The sequence below is a fragment of the Orycteropus afer genome, unplaced genomic scaffold (genome assembly GCF_000298275.1).
Source record: "Orycteropus afer afer isolate SDZICR_OR568_19922 unplaced genomic scaffold, OryAfe1.0 scaffold00199, whole genome shotgun sequence".
NCBI lineage: Eukaryota > Metazoa > Chordata > Mammalia > Tubulidentata > Orycteropodidae > Orycteropus > Orycteropus afer.
Window position 1 is genome coordinate 6022076 of NW_006921786.1, and position 20157 is coordinate 6042232.

The 20157-nt window shown below is 38.6% G+C and overlaps 1 protein-coding gene across 1 annotated transcript in view; it reads left to right on the plus strand.

Annotated features, from left to right (window-relative positions):
* Window positions 1-20157, plus strand: part of ARHGAP44 (Rho GTPase activating protein 44) — a 294933-nt gene that overhangs the window by 95392 nt on the left and 179384 nt on the right. The window contains exon 4 of the mRNA XM_042781948.1: window positions 11558-11634. Within this exon, the coding sequence (XP_042637882.1) occupies window positions 11558-11634 (77 nt within the window). The remainder of the gene's footprint in view (window positions 1-11557; window positions 11635-20157) is intronic.

Genomic DNA, 20157 nt, shown 5'->3' on the forward strand with positions numbered 1-20157 from the left:
AGAAACCATAGGAGAGAGATGCAATAGAGGAAGAGGCCAAGAGGAAAACGACAGTGCTTAGTTCAGTCATTTTAGCTCTGATTATAAAACGTTTAGGTTTGAATTTGTATGTGTGTGTGTGTTTTAAGTTGCATGCATTTAAAAGTAAATCTTTCCTATTAAACAGAACATACCAGTAGGCAGGAGCCTTTCCTACACTCTTCTTTTCTAATTCTCTCAAGTACTTATTGTAGCAGCTTGATAGTCTCAATATTTAACTGTGCCCTTAGTCACTTTAAATATCCAAAATGGCCACTGCTTGTAAACATTCAAAGTGGTGGCTGTGCCCTCGGTCACTTTATGTATCCAAAATGGCTGCCCCCTCACATACTTTAAATATCCAAAATGGCCACCACTTTTAAACATTCCAAATGGGTGCACCTTTGGTAATTTAAATATCCAAAATGGCCACCACTTGTAAACATTCAAAATGGCTGCACCCTCAGTTGCTTTAAATACCCAAAATGGCCTCTGCTTCTAAACATTCAAAATGGCTGTACCCTCAGTCACTTTAAATTTCCAAAATGGCCGCTGCTTCTAAACATTCAAAATGGTTGTGCCCTCGGTCACTTTAAATATCAAATATGGCTGCTGCGTAAAATGGCTGCACCCTCCAGACAGCAGAAAATCAACAGCTCAGGTTGTCTCCCTTCTTGTTGTTTCCCTTCCTAGCCCTAGACCACTAGTGTAGTTGTGCCTGCAGCCCTTGGTGTCCAGGGCTGATCTTCAGGTCAATTCTCAGGTTCCAACACCACATGGAAATATTCAGGCTGTTGGTCCCATCAGAGTAGCTGAAAGTCTGCTGCTCGGACTGTCTCTGTAATCAGTGTTTTCGTTCAGGTTTTTCTACTAGTTGGTGCCTAATCCACTTCTGTATAGTTCCTTTCAGAGCTCAAGCTCCAGGATTATCTTCTGTATCTGTCAACTGGTTTTTCTTTTCTTTGTTGAAGAGAGTCTGTTTCACTTGTCTCCTATTCCTCCATCTTATCAGAAGTCTCCCTTTAATTGTTAAGCTTATATTGGAACTCTACAGTCAGAGAAAAGTTTGATTGACTCCTTTTCCAGAAAATCATTGGTCCAGGTAAAGCTTACCTAGGGCTGGCTCACTTAGTGTGGATCTTTGACAGTGAGGGGGAAAAAAAATAGCATCTTTTATAGATCTTTGGGAAATTTAATCTTTCTAGGACTCAATATACTTAAAGGTGAAATGGAGGAGAGCAGAGGTAAGGGAAGGGAGCATATGATACCTCACTCCTAGGCAGGACTAGGTTAGATGGGAGCATTACAGTGCCCAGATCTTCTAGCCCTTAAGTGGTTTTTTTCTTCATCTCAGAGAATTTCTTTAGAAGTGAATATAATTCCTCCTCTGTTGTGGGTTACACTCCCTTAACTTCGTCTGTTCTATGGCCTTTGTTTTTTAGCATCATGTTTATTGAGGTACAATTTATATACAGTAAAATTCACATTTTTACATGAGTTGACAAATGCAGCAATGTAACTACCATCGATAAGATATAGAATAGTTCCCTCTCTGTCTCACTAAAATCAGACCCAAGCCCCTTCCCAGATATTCACTGTTGTTCTAGGTCAAAAGGATAAAATTTAATCATTAAAATTATACTAATAAATTATTTTAATTATTAAATTTTAACCTTTTGACCTAGAACAATATAGAACAAATTGTAAGCACACAAAACAAAATCATATTTTTAAAAACTCAGATACTTTGCTGTTGAATCCATTCTGACTCAGTGACCCCCTTTGGGTTTCTGAGGTGGTGTATCTTTAAGGAAGTAGATTGCCCAGTCTTCCTTCTGTGGAGTGCCTGGTAGGTTTGAACTACCAACTTTCTGGTTAGCAGTCAAATGCCATAGGCACTACGCCACTAGAGCTTCTTAGAAATAACCCTGGGTGTGGGGAAATGGAATGACAGGGTGACTTCATTGTAGAGTGAGATTGTTTTATGCTAACTGCCAGCCTATTTTCCAGGAGGGGCCTTCAGTGAGGGGTACTGTGCTGACTCAAGGAGTTATGGTGGCATAGTGGGTAAGACATTTGGCTGCTAACCACAAGGTCAGCACTTGGAATTGAAGCATTCAGATTAGCTTTAGCATCTCTCCTAGAGTGCTTTCATCCTTTATGAGAGGCATCACATCTCCCAAATGCATAAGCCCCAGTTTGTGACAGTTACATCAGTAGCAGACAACCTGTTTAAATAAATTCTCTTATCTTTATTCAGTAAGCTATGTAGCCATTAAAAACAAAACAAAAACCAACTATGAGTCAACTCTGTATGTGACAATAGGAAATGACATGAAAATATATCATTACATGAATCGAGGAAGACAGGGCACAGAGTAGTGTATATAGTCAGCTAACATGTGTACATGGACACACACACATATGTACATATAATTGGTTCTGCTTAGAATATTTACAGGAAAATACCAGAAAAGTGGTCATGGTCATGTTTGTGGTGGGGGAAATTGGTAGCTGAGGAATAGGTATTGGAGGGAGATTTTTGCTGTAAATCCTTGAGTACTTTCATACTATATCCTTATATTTTCTACTCTAAAATCAATTCATCTTTTATATAGATAGATTTGATAGAGAATGAAAGAGTGATTATTCTCCTTGTTAGACTAAAGGGAACTTGTAATAACCCAAAAATTGACATCTTTTTGGAAAAATATATTTACTGGTAGGTGAGTGAAGTTTTCTGAAATATGGAAAAAAGATTAGTCCAATTAGTAATAATTCTCTTACCCTATGATACTTTGTCTCTTAATGCTACCCTCTTTGCCACTAAAAGCATCTCAAAATAATAAATGAGAGTATTAAGTAAATAGAAATGGGTGAAAAATGACTTTGGTTACCTGGTGCAAGAGCAGAGTGCTTCCATCCATACTTCTTCAAGTGATATTTTCCCATCTGAATTATGCAGAAGAGACATTATCTCCTCACTGTCCTCCCTCGAAGACTCCTGATCAACCTTATGTTCCTCCATGGCTATTCTTGACTTGACCTTGACATTCATTTATCTAGTCACCCATGAGTACTGCTTCCTGCTCAAGTCACTGACAGAATTTATGGAACTAATCTTTTTTGACATTAGAACAAACTCCACTCATCTAGTAGGAAGAATGCTTCTCCAAAAGAATGTCCTTTCTTGGGCTATTTGAAGTTCCTTTTAGTCTGTCTAAGGAGCCCTAGTGGCACAGTGCCTAAGCATTTGACTGGTAACCAAGAGTTTGGCAGTTCAAACCCACCAGCCACTCTGTGGAAGGAACAAGGGGCAATCTACTTCTGCAAAATTTACTGCCTTGGAAACCCAGTGAGGGTCGCTATGAGTTGGAATTGACTCAGCAAGGGGTTTGGTTTTGGTCTGTTAAAGGTAAGAGTCTCTCTAAACTTGTTGCTTTGTCAAATTTTGAAGAATTCAGAAAAGCAGGGTGAGTGACTGTGACATTTCTGAAGTAGATCACCCCAGGCCTTTCTTCAGAGGCATCTCTTGTGGATTTGAACTTCCAACCTTTAAGTTAGTAGCCTAGTGTTTAATCATTTGTACCATCCAAGGCTCCTTACATGGGGTTATCATGAATTAGATTGACCTAGTGGCAACTGGCTTTCTGTTCTTAGTTTGTTTGTTTTTCAAACCCTTAGCACAGGTCAGGGAATGGGATGTTAACCACAAACCAACATAGAGTTTTCAGAAGAGCTGATGAGTAACACAGTTCTCTAACATTGGGGTGGAGCATCTTCACTGGTTGGTTATGGGAATATTTTAGGAATTTACAAACTGGGGACCTTTCCTTCAGTCAAATTTTCTCAGCCTTGGCACTGTTAACATTTTGGGCCAGATTATTCTTTATTTCCACTACCTATCTATGAGTTTGTTGTATTGTGGTGGCTTGCATGTTGCTATGATGCTAGAAGTTAAGCCACTGTATATCAAATACAGCAGGGTAACCTGTGGTAGACAGGTTTCAGTGGAGCTTCCAGACTAACATAAATTAGGAAGAAAGACCTGTTGATCTACTTCCAAATATTAGCCAATAAAAACCCTATGAATCACAGAAATATTGTGTGAGACTTCAGTTCACTTTCTTTGGCTGTGTCATCAGGAGGAACTGATTTCTGGAGAAGAATATCAAGTTTGGTAAAATGGCGAGCAAGCAAAGGAGAGGGAAACTCTCAGTGAGAAGGATTGACACATTGGTTACAACTATGGACTCAGACATACCAGTGATCATTATCATGTTGTAGGACCAGGCAATGTTTTCTTCTTTTATACATGGGGTCACTGAGTTGTGAGCTAACTCAGAGGCAACAACAGTAATTCTTTGTTATATTTATGCACTGTGAAATGTTTAATAGCATCTTTGGCCTCTACTCACAAGATGAGGGTAGCATGCATGTTATGACAACCAAAAATATCTCAATTTTGTTAACTGTCCCTAAGCATTTAAAAGAGAAATTCAATTATTATAATGAAATGTGCAAAGACCTGAAGATAGAAAATGAAAAGGGAAGGATATGCTCAGTATTTCTCAAGCTGAAAGAACTGAAGAAAAAAATCAAGTTGTAATATTGAAGCATTCTATGGGCAAAATATTGAATGATTCAGGAAACATCAAAAGAAGATGGAAGGAATATATAGTCACTGTACCAAAAAGCATTGGGTCAGTGTTCATCCATTTCAGGAGGTGACATGATCAAGAACCAATGGTATCAAAGGAAGAATTTGAAGCTGCACTGAAGGAATTGGTGAAGAACAAGGCTCCAGGAATTGACGAAATACCCAATGAGATGTTTCAACAAATGGATGCTGCACTGGAGGCACTCACTTGTCTATGCCAAGAAATTTGAAAGACAGCTACCTGGCCAACTGACAGGAAAAGATCCATATTTGTACCCATTCCAAAGCAAGGTGATCCCTCAGCATGTGAAAATTATCAAACAATATCATTAATATCACATGCAAGTAAAATCTTGCTGAAGATAATTGAAAAATGGGTGCAGCAGTATATTGACAGAGAACTTCCTGAAATGTAAGCTGGATTCAGAAGAGGATGTTGAACAAGGGATATCATTGCTGATGTCGGGTAGATCTTGGCTAAACGCAAAGAACACCAGAAAGATGTTTTCTTGTGTCTTATTGACTATGCAAAAACATTTGGTTGTGTGCATCATAACAAATTGTGGATAACATTGAGAAGAATGGGAATTCTAGAACACTTAATTGTGCTCATGAGGAACCTGTACCTGTGTCATCAGGAAGGACAGATTGCTGGAGAAGGATTGTCGTTCGAAAAGAACAAGATGATACCACATGGTTTAAAATCAGAAAGGGAGTGCATCAGTGTTGTATCCTTTCACCATACTTATTCAGTCTGTATGCTGAATAAATAATTTGAGAAGCTAGGCTATATGAAGAAGAACACAGCATCAGGATTGGAGGAAGACTCATTAACAGCCTGCAATACACAGATGACACAACTTTGCTTGCTGAAATTGAGGATGATTTGAAGCACTTACTGATGAAGATTAAAGACTATAGTCTGCAATATGGATTATACAATATAAAGAAAACAAAAATCCTCACAACTGGACCAATAAGCAGCATCACAATAAATGGAGAAAAGATGGAAGTTGTTAAAGATTTCATATTACTTGGTTCCACAGTCCATGGAAGTAGCAGTCAAGACATCAGATGACCTATTGTACTAGGCAAATCTGTTACAAAAGACCTCTTTAAAGTGCTGAAGAGCAAAGATGTCTCCTTGAAGACTAAGATGTGCCTAACCCGAGCTATAGCATTTTCAATTGCCTCATATGCATGTGAGAGCTGGACAGTGAACAAGGAAGGCCAAAGAAGAGTTGATGTTTTTGATTTGTGGTGTTGGTGAATAATACTGAAAATATCATGGACTGCCAAAAGAACTAACAAATCTGTCCTGGAGGAAGTCCAGCCAGAATGCTCCTTGGAAGTGAGAATGGCCAGACTTTGTCTCATTTACTTTGGTCATGTTCTCAGAAGGGACCATTCCCTGGAGAAGGATATCATGCTTGGTAAAGTGGAGGGTCAGCAATAAGGGGAAGGCCCTTAATGATATGGATTGACACAGTGGCTACAACAATGGGCTCAAGTATAGCAAGGATTGAGAGGCTGGCACAGGATTGGGCAATACTTCGTTCTGTTGTATATAAGGTTGCTATGAGTTGGAGCCAACTCGAGGGCACCTAACAACAACAACAACAACAACAAAAAGCATGGAAGTGGGGGACCATTTGCCATTGAGTTGACTTCGACTCATGGTGACCCTATGTGTGTCAAATTAGAAATTCACACCATAGAGTTTTCAGGGCTGTGACCTTTCAGAAGTAGATTGCCAGACCTTTCTTCTGAGAAGTTTCTGGGTAGGTGTGAACTGCCAGCCTTTTAGTTGGTAGGTAAACACCTAACGATTTGTGCAAACAGGGAGTCCTTCAGATGTCTTTGGCAGAGAGAGAGAGAGAGTCATCCATATTGAAAGTCAGTTCCTTAACCTATGTACTCTGTGGGACCTTCCCAACAGAAATATTATGCCTGTTCAACTCCTTTTTTTTTTTCCAAATTAAAACCACTTTAGGCAATTTTCTAAAATGTGCTTAAAATAACTTTTTGTATAAGGTAGGTTAGGGGTATATGCCCCCTAAGATATTTTTTCCTGTGCCTTTAATTAAGTGTCTGGAAACATGCATCTAATAGTTTTGCTGGGTAACTAGAAAGTGGTGTTTAAATTTGGATGTGTTAATACTGAGTTGCTTGGTCTAGTTTATAACATAGATAGTGTCCTGTGTAATTTGACATTGTGGGGTATTTGTTTATCTCCTGAGTAAAGACATTTGACCTCAATAGAATCAGCATGCTGAAAGGCAGGGAGGGAAATATATTTTAGTTTCATTGAAGGTCTTGTCTGATAACACAGGTGTCTTAGGCTCTCTACACCTTGGCTTACCTTGAAAGCCTTATGAACATCCATGTCAGCCTTGGAGTTTGATCTTTCTCCCAAGGTCTTCGTTGGAGATAGGTCACAAAAGCCCATATCATCTAGGGATACTCAGACCAGATTTTTAAAATCTAGTGGGCAATAAATCTCCAACCTGATCCTTCTTGATCCCCCTTTAAGTCATCAGTTGTCTCAGGATTGAGTGATTTAATTTTTCTTTATTTTACTTGGGGATCATTTTGCTATTGCTTTTTTAATTTTGACAAAATGTATATATGTGATGCAGTGAATTACTTAATATGGCTCTTCTAGGCACAGTCTTTGTGACTCCCACCAGTTGACTATGCAAATATAAATATGTTTGTGGCCCACCAAGGGGATTGGATAACTTGCTAATAATGTAAATAAAATACATGACACACTTGTAGGTTTGGGACCATGCAAATAATGTGTATGGAACCATAACCTGGGAATTGGTCAGTGTTGCCATTCCACAAGGCTTAAAATGAGCCATCTGAGAGGTAGAGTGGGCAGGGAGAAATGTTACTACCATCAAGAAAGAAGATCAAGGAGAGGAGCACTTCCGTTGGCCCTGAGCTCCATCAATCTGAGAGAGTGAAAGAGAGAGAGAGAGAGAGAGAGAGATGTATCAGTCTGCTGAGGTGGCAAAAGATGGAGGCAGAGAAACCAAAGCAGCAGAAGCAGCAGAACCAGGAGACCAGCCTGAGACCAAGCAGTGGGCTTTCTGGCCCATGGAATGAGAAAGCTGAGTGCTTTTGGGCAGGAGGCTTGCTGACAGAGTAGGTGCCTCTTTGGGCACCTAATGGCAGAGCTAAAAGAACTTTGCAATACTTACTCAAGCAGGGCATAAGCTGAGGGCAGAGGGAAGAGTACCTGTAGCATGGCTGGGAAGAAGCTGTCCTCATTAAAGCAATTATCCTGAGTTGCTTCTGATCCTGAATTGTATCCTGTTTCTTTCCTAATAAACAGCATAATCATCTGTATTGTCTGTGAGTTCTGTGTGGCCATTGCAGTGAATTATTGAACCCAGCAGAGAAGAAGAGAGTGCCATGGGAGGGATGGTTGGTGTCAGAATTAGCAAAAAGGGTTTGAGGTTGGCAGTATGTCTGACCTCTGCCTCATAGGAATTAGTCTTGGGCTGCTGGTGTTTATCTTTAACTTTACCCCTTGTGAAGTTAGAGGATGTCAAACACACCTCCCTCACACACTTTTTTTTTTTTTTTTTTTAATATATCCATACATACAATTTGTCATTTTAGTGATTGTAGGTGTGTAATATGTGGCATTTATATATTCACCATGTTGTATAATCATCACCACTATCTATTTGCATAACTTTTTAATCAAATCAAACAGAAATGCTGTACCCAGTAAGCAATAGTTTTCTATTTCTCCTTTCTCCTAGCCTCTAGTAAACTACTAATCTATTTTCTATGTTTGTCCATTTATCTATTCTAGGTATTTCATACAGTATTTGTCCTTTTGTGTATGACTTACCTCACTTAGCATAACATTGTCAAGGTTTATCCATGTTGAAGCATGGATCAGAACTTTGTTTCTCTTGTGGGTAAATAATATTCCATTTTATGTACCCACCACATTTTGTTCATCCATTTGTCTGTTAATGGAAACTTGAACTGTTTCCACTTTTTGGTTATTGTGAATAATGCTACAATGAATGTTGGTTTACAGAGTGATTTAATTTTTATCTTCCCATGCTTTTGTCCTTAAACAACCCCTCCAAGGGTTCCCAGATGCCCTTAGAATAAAACCCCAGTGTCTGCCTCAGGCTGATAAGGCCCTACCTGATCTTACCTCTACCCTTTTGTCACTCTTCCTGTGCTCCAGGGACACTGGCCTCCATGGGCCTCTTGATACTAGGCTCCACTTTAGGCCTTTGTCCTTGCAGTATCCTCTGCCTGGGTTGCTCTCTCCAGATCTTGAGGCATGGCTATATCTTGCTTTGATTTCTAGTCTCACTTTAAAGGCCACTCCTCTGAGAGCCCTTCTCTTCCACTGACCCTTATCCCACTGCTGCCACACACTAGCCATTATCTTGTTCTTGTTCACAGCACTTCCAACTATGTTTAGTGTTGCTAAATTGGTGTGGTACCTGGGTAGACAGTCTGTAAATACTGGATGGGTAAATTATGGCTGAGATCCTCTATGTAGTAAAACCAGGAGGTTCTAAGCTTTGTGTAATTCAGTAGCTTTTCACGTGAGGAATATCTAGCCATGAGGACCTGAAGGTACAAGGACATGCTAGCAGTTTTAACCTGGTTGTTTTTGTCCTGCTGTCTGTGTATGCTGGCTGGTCTGTCAGTAAGGAGAGAGCACATCGATACTTAGTGAGGATGGAACTGATGGTCCTGCTCCAGGAGGGTAAGCATCTATTGCACTCATGGGCCATGCTACACTCCTGTTACAGATTGTGCCTTTCTTTTGATGTTATCCTTCTTTGGCAGTATGATTTTGTATGAATGCTTTTCTTGCTTTCTTGACTATAAAGTTCCTTACTTATAAAATAGAACTAATATCCTTCTTCTACCACTTGTATGTTAATTATTTGTACTGTGATGGCTTGTGTGTTGCTGTGATGATGGAAGTTATGACACCAGTATTTTAAATACCAGGTGGTAGTCAGGTTTAAGTGGGGCTGGAAGAAAGGCCTGTTGATCTACTTCTGAAAATCAACCAATGAAAACCCTATGGATCACAACAGAATATTGTTTGATATAGTGCTGGACACAACCTTGCCTCCTGAAAGTGAAGATGACTAAAAGCACTTACTGATGAAGATCAAAGACTACATTCTGCAGTGTGGATTACATTTCAACATAGAGAAAATGAAAATCCTGACAACTGGACCAATAAGGAACATCACAATTAATGGAAAAAATATTGAAGCTGTCAAAGATTTCATTTTACTCGGATCCACAGTCAACACCCATGGGCTGAAATCAGATGTCATATTGCGTTGGGCAAATCTGCTGCAAAAGACCTCTTTGAAGTTTCGAAGAACAAAGATATCACTCTAAAGTCTAAGGTGTGCCTAACCCAAGCCATGGTATTTTCAGTTGCCTCATATGCATCTGAAAACTGGATGGTGAAGGAGGAAGACCAAAGAAGAATTGATGCTTTTGACTTGTGGTGATGGCAAAGAATACAGTACCATGTACTGCCAGAAGAACAAACAAATCTGTCCTGGAAAAGTGCAGCTAGAATGTTCTTTGGAAGCGAGAATGGCCAGATTTCATCTCACCTACTTTGGTCATGTTTATCAGAAGGGACCTTTCCCTGGGGAAAGATATCATGCTTGGTAAAGTGGAGGGTCAGCTAAAAAGGGGAAGACCCTCAATGAGATGGAATGACACAGTGGCTGCGGTGATGGGCTTAGGTATAGCAAGGATTGTGAGGCTGGCACAGGACCGGGCAGTATTTTGTTCTGTTGTACATAGGGTTACTATGAGTCAGCACTGACTCTATGACACCTAACAACAATAACAACAGTGGTGGAAGATGAGCCACCTGAGTGTGTGTATGTGTGTAGGGGGAGATGTAGAAAAAAACTAAAAATCATAAAAAAGTCAAGGATTACTGGTCTGATAGAGGCTGATGACTCCCAAGACTATGGCCACTAGGCACCCTTCAGGCCTGGGATTGAACTCACTTCTAGGGGCTTCCAGCCAAACAATAGACAGGTATGTAAGGTAAACGTTTACACCAGGTGGGTACACTCCTTAGAACAGTCAATCATCGGAGATCAGAAGGACAGTACTTGTACAGGGAGATAGCTCAAGGGGCAGGAATGCATAGGAAAGAAGGACACAGGGAGAAGGTGACAACAGAGAGGAAGTGGGAAGAGAGCTATTATTACATTATGGGATTATAGTCAATGTCGTGAAACAAAATGTTATGAACTGTTTTATGGAAAATGAATTTGCTCTATAAACTATCACCCAAATCACAGTTAAAAAAAAAAAAAAATGAGCCCCCTAGGTTGAAAGGCACTTAAAATACACAGTGACGGCCACAATGGACTCAAACATACAAACACCCATGAAGGTGGCACAGGACCAGGCAGTGTTTCATTCTGTTGTACATGGGGTCACCATGAGATTAGGACAATTTAATGAAAACTAATAACAAGAGCAATACCTTCCTCAGGAGAGTTTTCTGAAATTATGAATCATTGCTCAAATCTTTATATTAACATAATCTTGAAGTGTTCTCTCTTTTATTTCTTCCTGTCCTACTTCATTTTAAAATGCAGCATGTAAACTTCATGTTTATTTTTCAAACTGGCAAATTTAATTTTTTTGAATTTCAACATTTCTGAGTCTAACTCATTGTATATTGTGAATTTTCAGTTTTTGAACATATTTCAGTAAACTTATTCTGGCTAGTAACTAATATTTGGTCACGTGTTTGGATTTTTGCTACGTTAGATCATTCAGGTTACTGATGAAGATAGTTTTTATTATAACGCTTGTTTCCTTTTTCAGAAAAAATTGCCTCTGACGACATTGGCTCAGTGCTTGATGGAAGGGTCAGCTATCCTGGGAGATGACACACTTCTTGGGTAAGGTAACACTGTATGTGTGCTTTTACCAAATTCATATACATCCCCATATGTAAAAAAGAGGGCTAGAACTCCTTAGGGAAGCACTGAGGTCACCTGAAGTCAGCTTGAGTACTAGGGTAGAGAAAAAGAAAAGTTTATTTTTGAGAAATCCAAAGGCTATCTCCAAAGTTATATTGTCTGTGCAGAGGGCAACTGCACAGTGGAAAAATTAACATAAAACTGTGAAGGAGGGACAATTAAAATCCCTCAAGCTCCACCAGAAGCAAATATGAAACCTCTCCATCCCAGGAGAACAACCTGTGCTGGTATTGAGCTCACAGTGAAACAAACTAAAAATAGAATTATTATGAGGGAGAGTTAGCAGATACCATTATTAAGAGAATTAGTACCTTAAGAACTAAAAATAATAATACAATAGGAAGGAAAATATAAAATAAGATGTTTAAAATTTAAAAAATTAACGGTAAAAAAATCCTTAGCAAAAGAATCAAACAATATTCAAAAGAATAGTCAGAATTGAAGATAAACCAAAGAGAACTTTTTTTAAAAAAATAGTGGTAAATATATATTTAACAAAACATTTGCCATTTCAACATTTTTCACGTGTACAATTCAGTGGCATTAATTTTGTTTGTCATGTCATTCAACCATCACCATTACCTATTTTCAAATTTTTCCTTCACCCTTAACAGACTTTCAGTACTCCCTAAGCAGAGTAGCCCTTTTCTTCTCCCTCCAGCCTGCCCTTAGGAACCACTGATAAACTTTGCTCTCTATACATTTGCCTATTCTAGATATTTTGTATAAATGAGATGACACATTGTTGTTTTGTGACTGATTTCACTCAGTATAATGTTTTCAAGGTTCATCATGTGATAACATGCATCAGGACTTCCAAATGGAGCTTTTTAAAATTAAAATGATATTTATCATAACTTAAAAACTTAAATTAGATAAACTGGAGATTACATACAAAAAGAGAATTGGTAGAGTTGAGACAGGTTTGAAGTCACCACCTGGAATGATAGAATGAAGCCCAAGAGATAAGGTTGTAGACATTATTACATTAAGAGACATGAATGATGAATGCTAGAATGAGGAGTTTGAAAGGAGTTCATGAACAAGAAAACAGAGAGAAGGGGAGATTATGTTTGAATATTTTTTTTCCATATTTGAAGAAAAACATGCATTTCAATTTAGTAAGCACAAAAATATCCTTTTTGAGATAAACATAAAGAAATCCATCCTTGGATATATTTCAGTAAAACTGCAGATTGTTAACAATAAAGAGAAAAATCTAGAAGCAACCAGAGAAAAAGATTATGTATACAAGAGAAATTAGATGGAAATCAAGCTATTGCTCAGCAAAAATAAATGCCAAGAAATAATTGAGACATCCATGCACAGTATTGAGTGAACATGTAAGAAACCTAGAATTATGTGATAAGTTAAATTATTTAAGAATAAGGGGTAAATAAAGATATTTTCAGGCAAAGATTTAGAAAATTTACACTTGCATATTCTAACAATGATAGCTTCATGGATGAAGCATAAAGCCAGTTCCCAGAAGGCGGAGATAAATTATGTCCCCACTTTCCCAGTTCATCATTTCTGACACTGGCTGGCCACATTTTCTTGCTCTTTGTCCCTATTCACCTGTGGCTAGGTCAGGGCTTACAACTTAAGACACTGTCCTTTGGTTCATTAATTCTGTGGAACGACACAAAGAGCTCACAGAAGATATGCTTATGGTTCCCAGTTTTTTTATAGTAAAAGGATATAAATCAGGATTATGATATGGAAGAGATGCAGGAGTGAGGTCTGGGAAGGTTGCCAATGTGGAGCTATTGTGTTTCAGAGAGGGCATGTCACACTCCATTTGCCAACCAGGAAGTTTTTTAAGCATTAATGTTCAAGCTTTTACTGGCCAGTCCTGCGCAGTAGGTTAAACTGTGGCTCCTGGGGCTAGTTGATATTAGCCTCCCAGGTGAGTCTTTTCTGGTCTGGTCAGTCCCTAGAAACCATCACAGATACTCCAGTATGGCCTAGAAGTCTCAGACCAAAGTACTTCAGTTACTCCAAGGTTTATTTCTCATGAGGAAAGGATGAAGGCCACTTTACTTAAGGTAAAACTAGATCCTTTACCCCACATCACTGAAAGAACTAGTTAAGATCATGTGAACTAGGTTATAGATAGTCCCTGACTTATGATAGATTTCCATTCTGACAACTCCATGTAAGTTAAATACCTCATATATATATATATATTTAGTTTCTATTATTATTGCCTTTTATTCTAAGTACCATTATAAAGCTGATCTTTATTTGCAGAAGAGGACATGGAACTAGAGATATCATTGTTAATATCAGATGGATCGTGGCTGAAATCAGAGAATACCAGAAAAATATTTACTTGTGTTTTATTGACCATGCAAAAGGATTTGACTTTGTGGATCATAACAAATTATGGATACATTGCAAAGTATAGGAATTCCAGAACACTTAATTGTACTCATGTGGGCTCTGCATATAGACCAAGAGGCAGTTGTTCAATAGAACAAGGGGATGCTGCATGGTTTAAAATTAAGAAAAGTTTGTCAGGGCTGTATCCTTTCATCGTACTTATTTAATCTGCATATAGAGCAAATAATCTGAGAAAGTGAATTATGTGAAAAAGAATGTGGCGTTAATATTGGAGGAAGTCTCATTAATAGCCTGAGATATGCAGATGATACAGCCTTGCTTTCTGAAAGTGAAGAGGACTTGAAGCACTTAACTGATAAAAATCAAAGACTACAGCCTTCAGTATGGCTTACATCTCACATAAAGAAAGCAAAATTCTTACAACTTGGACCAATAGACAATACCATGATAAGCAGAGAAAACATTGAAGTTGTCAAGGATTTCGTTTTACTTGGATCCATAGTCAATGCCCATGGAAGCAGCAATCAAAAGATCGAATGACACATTGCATCGGGCAAATCTACTGTAAAAGAACACTTTAAAGTGTTAAATAGCAAAGATATCATTTGGAAGACAAAGATATGCCTGACTCAACCCATGGTATTTTCAGTTGCCTCATATGTATGTGAAAGTTGGATAATGAATAAGGAAGACCAAAGAAGAATTGATGCATTTAAAATTGTGGCTTAGGCAGAAAATATTGAATATACCATGGACTGCATGCCAGAAGAACAAACAAATCTGTCCTGGAGAGAGGACAGCCAGAATTCAGGATCCTTAGAAGTGAGGATGGCCAGACTTTGTCTCATATACTTTGGACTTGTTATCAGGAAGGACCAGTCCCTGGCGAAGGACATCATGCTTGGTAAAGTAGAGGGTAAGTGAGAAAAAGGAAGGCCTTCACTGAGATGGCTCACACAGTGGCTGCAATAATGGGCTCAAACATAGCAACAACTGTGAGGATGGCACTAGGATAGGACAGTGTTTCGTTCTGTTGTAATAAGGTCCCTGTGTGTTGGAACCGACTCGACCACACCTAACAACAATAACAACAACAGCAATAACAACAGGAACATCTTTATAAATTTGATATTTATTTGTCTTTGGAGGTTGGCATGAGAATGAGCAAATTATGCACTGCAATATCGTATGTGGTACATATGCATATGGCTAGCCATAAACCAAAAAAACCAAGCTCACTGTCATCAAGTTTATTTGACTCATAGCGACCCCTCCTTGGGTTTCTGAGGTGGTATCTCTATGGAAGTAGATTGCCCAATCTTCTTTTCCAGGAGTAGTTGGTGGATTTGAATTGCCAGCCTTCTGGTTAATAGTCAAATGCTTTAGGCACTACTCCCCCAGAGATCCCATAAGATGTACCAAAAGAAAAAAAGAGAACAGCTGTAAGTGGGATTCATTATAACTCAAATACGTGGTTAAGTCAGGGACTACCAACATATCTAGAAGAAAGGAGTGAAATGCAAGTAAGAAGACAGAATAAAAAGTTAGTGAATTCGTAAAGCAATATAAATAAGCATTGATTTAAAGAAAATAATAATATAGTAGTTATGACTTTGGGTGGTTTAAAAGCAAAGGGAAACTAAATACTAGTCAATAATAACATAGTATTGGAGAGTGAAATCTTATTGCAAATGCTTTTATTGTTTGAAACAAAGATAAAGATACTATATTGAAATTTAAAGTCAAATGTAAATGTTAGAAAAATAAGACTAATTACATAAAGAATAGAAATAGGATACATAATTTCCAAACTAGTAAAGGAGTTCAAAGGAAAATAAATGAGAGAAAAAATAAAAGGATTGCCTGGTCTTCATTCCAAGGAGTGGGTGGTGGATTTGAACTGTCAACCTTCTGGTTAAACACATTCAAATGCCTTAGGCACTATGCCACCAGAGCTTCCACATGAGAAAATAGTAAGCAAATAAAAAATGTGATAGAAAATGAATAGCACTTTCTACTTAGATGTCTATAATCATAAGAAATCTAAGTGGAATAAGCTCAACTGTTTAAAATGTAGAAAATTTCAAGTGAATAAAAATAAAAATCCACTTTTATGCTTTTTCCAAAAGATATCTTAAACATAATGACCTAGCAAGTTTGAAATTAAAGGGACGGAGGACTTCCAGTTAGAGATTGAACATATACATCAATTTTTTTCCCTTCCATAATCCATGAAAACTACAATAAAGGATTTTTTTTTTTGTTTTCTGAAAGACAAACCCATAGTGGCTGGGGGGAAAAAAAAAAAAAGACAGCAGCAACATTTTGTGAGCTGTAAAGCATAGGAATAATTGGTAACTGCTTTATCAAGTCCCAGAAATTTGAATCCTAAGCCAAGAGTGGGATATGCTGGGATCCAAAATAATTTACACCATGACATGATTACATAACTACAAGGCTCAGAAACTGGTGGCACCAGGTATCTGTGGAATAGTAGGTCTTTGGGAATGGGCTTGTTGATTCAAATAATGAATAAAGGTTGAAAGCTGTTGAAGTGTAGCACTTGGATCACTAAGCCCCCCTCCTGTTGCCACGTATCTGGGACTCTTTCACTACCCCAACCTGTATCACACCAGCAGTCTAGAGACTTATTCTTTGGAGGGGTAAAAGAAAGTGTCTCTAGATGGAGGGACATCAGCTATAGTAAATTGCAAGGGTACCATTTAGTAAAGTAGAGGATGAAGTGAATTATACAGGATACTGAGTCTCCTCAGCCCTCTTCTCCCACTCATGCCACCAGCTATTACCCTTTCTGCAGGAAGTTAGAAAAGCTTTCTCTGGGAAGTCTTGACCAGCTTAAGAATGACCTAAAGATCCATTGGAATGAGGGCAGTTCTCCAATCAATGGCCTAGCCAAATCATACTATGAAGAAACTCATAGTTAACAAACTTTACTCAAAAACACAGAGCTTTTTATCTTTGCTCTTAAAAATAAACAGGCACATAAGATCACCAGACACCTAAGGAAAAGACTCTAACATGAAACGTAGAGACCAAAACAATCTGGAAATTATTCAACTTTGGAAGAACTGGAGATTATGTGGGTGAGGAAAGAATTGAAGAAGAAAAAAAAAAAAACTATCAAATATTTTCAAGTGATGATAATCCATACATGATAGAACATGATATTAATAAATATTCATAGGAAAGAAACATTCGGAGATTAAAACAAGCTTGTTGAAAAAAAAAATGACAGAAGATATGAAAATATCAATAGGTTTAAAAGATAAAGTTGAAGAAATCATCCAGAAAAGAGAGCAAAAAAACAGATGGAAAATAGAAAAGTTAGAAAATTAAACAACCAATCAGGAAAATCCTATGCTTAAATACTGGAAGTTCTTTAAAAAGTAGAGGAAAAATAAAAATAAATCCAAAAGAACTTTCAAGAACTGAAAGACATGCACTTACACTGAAAGGGACCATTGGGCACCCAAAGCAATAGATAAAAATAACCCTAATCCACAGCTCTGGTAAGCATAGTGCCTAAGGCACTTGACTGCTAACCAGAAGGCTGGTGGTTCAAACTCACCAGCCACTCCTCGGAAGGAAGGTTGGGCAATCTACTTCCATAGTGATACTGCCTCAGAAACCCAAGGAGGGGTCGCTATGAGTCGGGTCTGACTCGATGGCAAACAACAACAACAACAATCCACAGCTCACTATCATAAATACTGATGACAAATAAGAAATTCTACAACTTTCTGATGGAAAAATGACCACATACAAAGGATTAGAAATAAGAATACTTCCAAACTTTCCAGGAATTAGAAAATTATTGGACAGTGCCTGCAAAATTTTGGAGGAAAATGACATTCATTATAGCAGTCAATGTCCTGCCTAACTGTCAGTCACTGTGAGATAGAAGAGAATGTTACATGTAAGGTAGCAAAAATTTGATTTCACACAAACTCTTTATTAGCAAACTAAATGCAAGATGTGTTACATAATGAAAAAGTAATCAAGAAAGATCTTGACACAGCATCCAGTAAGCAGGAGATCCAACAAAGGACAAAGGGTGTGTGAGTCCTAGGAGATGGTGAAGGAAGATTCCAGGAGGACAGCTGTACCTGGAGTAGCGGATAAACAACCCAGATTTGCACAGGTCTGGGAGAGTTTTCTAAGAATATGAAATTTATTCACATCAAGGGTGGTTCAGTGAGACAGAGAAAAAGATTAGATTGAGAGACAGATTAGAAAACTGGCAGAGAGACCAGCAAACCACAACAGAGTAATTTTTAACTACAAAACAAAACAAAACAAAAAAACCGAACTCACTGCCTTCTAGTCGAACTGACTCATAACGACCCCTCCTTAGGTTACAAAGGCGGTATGACTATGGAAGTAGATTGCCCAACTGTCAGCCTTCTGGTTAGCAGTCAAATGCCTTAGGCACTATGCTACCAGAGCTCCACTTTTTAACTCCAGGAGGAATAAATAAATGTGCAAGGAAGAACAGTAATCATAGTTCATACCTGGCTTAGCTCTGAGTAAGCATAGAGTCAAAATACAGTAAACACTGAGTATCTACAGATATAAAAAATGAAGGGAGGAAAATGAAACAGTAGCTCAGTTTTCATTTTTTGTAGTTGATAGTCAGTAGACAATACTTAAAATTGATAAAGTAAGAAGAAGCATTAAAAGTAATGGAAGTAAGTACCAGAAGAAGCAGATTAAAGACTGTTAAGAAGATACAAAGATAAACTACACCTGAGAATTGATATTTGCAATGAATACGAAACAATTATATACATCCATTATACAGGTATGCATCAGTTAATGTCTGTGTTTTGTGAAATAGGTGTTATGTGATTTAGACGTTGTGCAGACACCATGTTAAAACCTTATGGGAGCCTACTTCCAATTTTCCTTGTTACTGCTGCTGCTGCTGCTGCTAGAGCTGCTGAGAAGGGCAGCAGCTGAGAAGGCAGTGGAGGGAAGGAAGTGATAGAAAGTGAGTGAGGAGGAAGCAGAGCATACCCATTCCCACCTGCTATTCCACCTGCCTGAGCAGCAGGAGCGGCCTGGACCTTGAGCCCCACTGCCACCACCTGTCTGCCTGCTAAACAAAGCTTGAGAGCCTGTGCCCAGAGCCATGTCCTCTGCCTCACCTGCTTGTATTGCACCCATGGTCTAGTGCTGCAAGATTCTGAGTTTGGAGTCTCCAAGACCATTAGGGGGAAGTAATAAAAGGAAAGCTATTTTCTTTTAAAAACAAAACCAAAACACATTATGGGACCCCAGCCATATATGCAGTCAGACATTATCCAAAAGGATGTTAACCAACACATACCTGTACATTCACACATAAAGTGTAGTAGGCATATAAACCTCCTACAAATAAATTCAAATAACTGGATCTCCATATAAAATAGCCAAAGAATATTAATACGAACTTCATGGAAGACAGGCCCTGAATGACCCAAAACACATGGAAAGCTACTCTGTCTTACCATTAACCAAGGAAATGCAAATTGAACCAGAATGTGATGATATTTATATCCACTGGTTGTGCAGAAATTACATAACCTACTGATTCCAAAGGTTGGTAGTGTTATAGAGCAATGGGAACTCCCAGACACACTGGTGAGAAGGTGAGTCTGTATGTCAATTTGGAGAGCCATTTGGTCATGTCTGTCAAGGTTATGGGAGCTGTGGTAGCAAAGTGCCTAAGGCATTTTTGACTGCTAACCAGAAGGCTGGCAGTTCAAACTCACCACCATTCCTCAGAAGGAAGACTGGGCAATCTACTTCCATAGAAATACTGCCTCGGAAACCCAAGTAGGGGTTGCTCTGAGTCAGGATTGACTCAATGGCAGTGAGTTTTTTTTTTGTTTTTTTTTTTGTGATTTGGGTGAAGATTTACAGAGCAAATTTACTCTCAATACAGCAGTTCACATATACTTTGTCTCATGTCATTGACCACAGTTTACCACAATGCAACAGCTCCCCTCCAACTTCCTCCCCATAGTACCACTTCCCAGTGTCCATCCCTCCATACTCTCCTGCCCCCTGAGCTGTCTCCCTGTGCATAAGCTG